Below are 2560 nucleotides of genomic sequence, written 5' to 3' on the forward strand. Positions count from 1 at the left end.
AGTGTAGTGTAGTGTAGTGTAGTGTAGTGTAGTGTAGTGTAGTGTAGTGTAGTGTAGTGTAGTGTAGTGTAGTGTAGTGTAGTGTAGTGTAGTGTCGCGCCGTGTTACGTTGCGCTGCGTTGTATTGTACTGTGTTGTGTTGTGTTGTGTTGCGTTGTGTTGTACTGTGTCGTGCTGTGTTATGTTGCGTTGTGTTATACTGTGTCGTGCTGTGTTATGTTGTGTTGTGTTGTGTTATACTGATTTGTATTGCGTTGTTATGTTTTGCTGTGTTGTTACGACTGTACTCTTCAATCAATCCAACACTCGCATACAATTTCCGGTGTGTCATATATGCCTTCACTAATTTCATTCCCTATAGGCCAACTTTTATTTTGGGAAAGCTTTGATGACACGTAAGATAAAACCCAGGGTCGCGTATTCGGATTCGTAACTGCCAACGTTAATTTAATAAGATTTCATGACCAGTTGCACTGAAGTGATGTAATGCTATATGTAGCGTCATTTCTAGGTAGTTGTATTTCACTTGCAAATCACGACAGCCATGAATTCATTCATTCTGACTGAACGTCTGGTTTAGTTATTTCTCTAACGGGTAATTTCCTCTTTTCAATTTTACGCTGTCATGCATTCATGAGACATGAATGCACCATGAATTATCTATTGTTGAAAAAAATAGGATGTTATCGTACGATAACACGAGAGCAGGTTCGTGCGTTATATAGTACAGTAATATGAGAGCAGAAAGGCATGTGGTGGTACAATAACATAATCGCAGACAGGCACATAATTTTACAGTAGTATATGAGATTAGGCGGACATATCCGCACGGGTATGTAAGTTTAACATCGTAAGCAAGAAAGCAGGTACGGTATTGCACGAATATCATGTGAGCAGGCACGCATATTATATATATATATATAATATATTATATATAATAATAAATATACATATATATATATATATTAGCCAGGTATTATTATGCGGTACTATGAAAGCAGGTAGGCACACACACACACAGACAGGTATGTAAGCGTTAAGTAGCAACAGTTGTATGAAAGCAAGCAGAACGGCTAACAACAGGTTGCTGGCTCGGAAAGGAAAACACCACTGCCTGGTAGCCAATAAGCAGTTTAGCAAACATATGCACGATGTCCTATTTGATATGCTCCTGATAACGATACGCTGCCGCTATATAAATGCTGTAAACTTGTTAAATTCAGGTAAATCCACACACGCACTCGCGTACGCACACAAGCATGCAGACGGGTACGTACACAAACACTCAAGTACGCAAACAGCGAGCATGCAGGCACGTGCGCGCGCGCGAACGCATACGCTCACCTATACATACACGCACAAACGCACAATACACGCACGTGCGCACGCGCGAACGCATAGGTACACTCCCATATACACGCACAAACGCATACACTCACGCATACACGCGCACACGCATATACACTCACGCATACACGCGCACACGCATATACACTCACGCATACACGCGCACACGCATAAAAGACTAACCAACCGTAGCTATAATCATACTCCCGGTCATATGAATACCAGCCATAACTCTAACCCCCATGGTGGTCACCAAATAGCCCAAATCATACTCCTAACCGTAATACGAATCCCAACAATAACTCTAACCCCCATGGTAAAGCTAGTATGCCCTAATGGTACAGTATTCCTAATGTGGATTCCAGCATTGCGCCTAGCCTTATGAACAATTTGTTATCTTCCTGCTAACTCTAACATCAATTCCAACCGCGAGGCCTATCCATATTGTCAGCAATTTCCTCCTTAACTATACAGACCAGCGTCACAAACTTATGTGTCTTATGTTCAAAATTTTCCTTTAATCTGAATGAATGAAGATTTTATCCCTGATACCAACATTGTGTACCAATCACACTTGTCTGCGAGAATAAATCATACTAGTAAGTAAGAAGTAAGTAAGTAGTAATTGGCTGCATGGGTTGGTGAATTGGGTGGGTGGATAGGGAGTGGGGACCCCCTGATCAGTCATCATCGTGACACGATCCCTAACATCCCACTACAGCGCGCGTACCCAAAATCACAGCATGCCATCCCCCTCTGCTAAAGAGAATAATTAATCTTAGATGATTAATAATTAGCGACGCCCATTAATTATCATCCACGCACGCACCTCGCACGCACGCACGCACGCACGCACGCACGCACACTGCTTACCTATGCATAAAAAGGCCGGTTCTCCTGCGTAGATAAGATGAGGAAGAAAATAGGGACATCGTTGCTCGACTACCTCGCAGAAGTAATAGCATGGTTTGATCAGCATCGTGTCCAGTCTGTAGGGTAGCATCATGCTACACATCCAGTCCTTGTATGCATCCTGCAAGCACGTGAAAAAGATGCGACGAAGGTTAGAAATGCTATCCCTGTCATGTGTGTGCGTGTGTGTGTGTGTGTGTGTGTGCGTGTGTGTAGTGTAGTGTAGTGTAGTGTAGTGTAGTGTAGTGTAGTGTAGTGTAGTGTAGTGTAGTGTAGTGTAGTGTAGTGTAGTGTAGTGTAG

At 42.8% G+C, this 2560-nt stretch overlaps 1 protein-coding gene across 1 annotated transcript in view; it reads right to left on the bottom strand.

The window, feature by feature from the left end:
* Positions 1-2363, bottom strand: part of LOC106812437 — a 6715-nt gene extending 4352 nt beyond the window's left edge. The window contains exon 1 of the mRNA XM_014816321.1: positions 2221-2363. Within this exon, the coding sequence (XP_014671807.1) occupies positions 2221-2362 (142 nt within the window). The 5' untranslated portion in view covers position 2363. The remainder of the gene's footprint in view (positions 1-2220) is intronic.
* Between the last annotated feature and the right edge of the window lie 197 nt (positions 2364-2560).

This window comes from Priapulus caudatus, unplaced genomic scaffold (assembly GCF_000485595.1).
Source record: "Priapulus caudatus unplaced genomic scaffold, Priapulus_caudatus-5.0.1 Scaffold648, whole genome shotgun sequence".
In the NCBI taxonomy this organism is placed as follows: domain Eukaryota; kingdom Metazoa; phylum Priapulida; class Priapulimorpha; order Priapulimorphida; family Priapulidae; genus Priapulus; species Priapulus caudatus.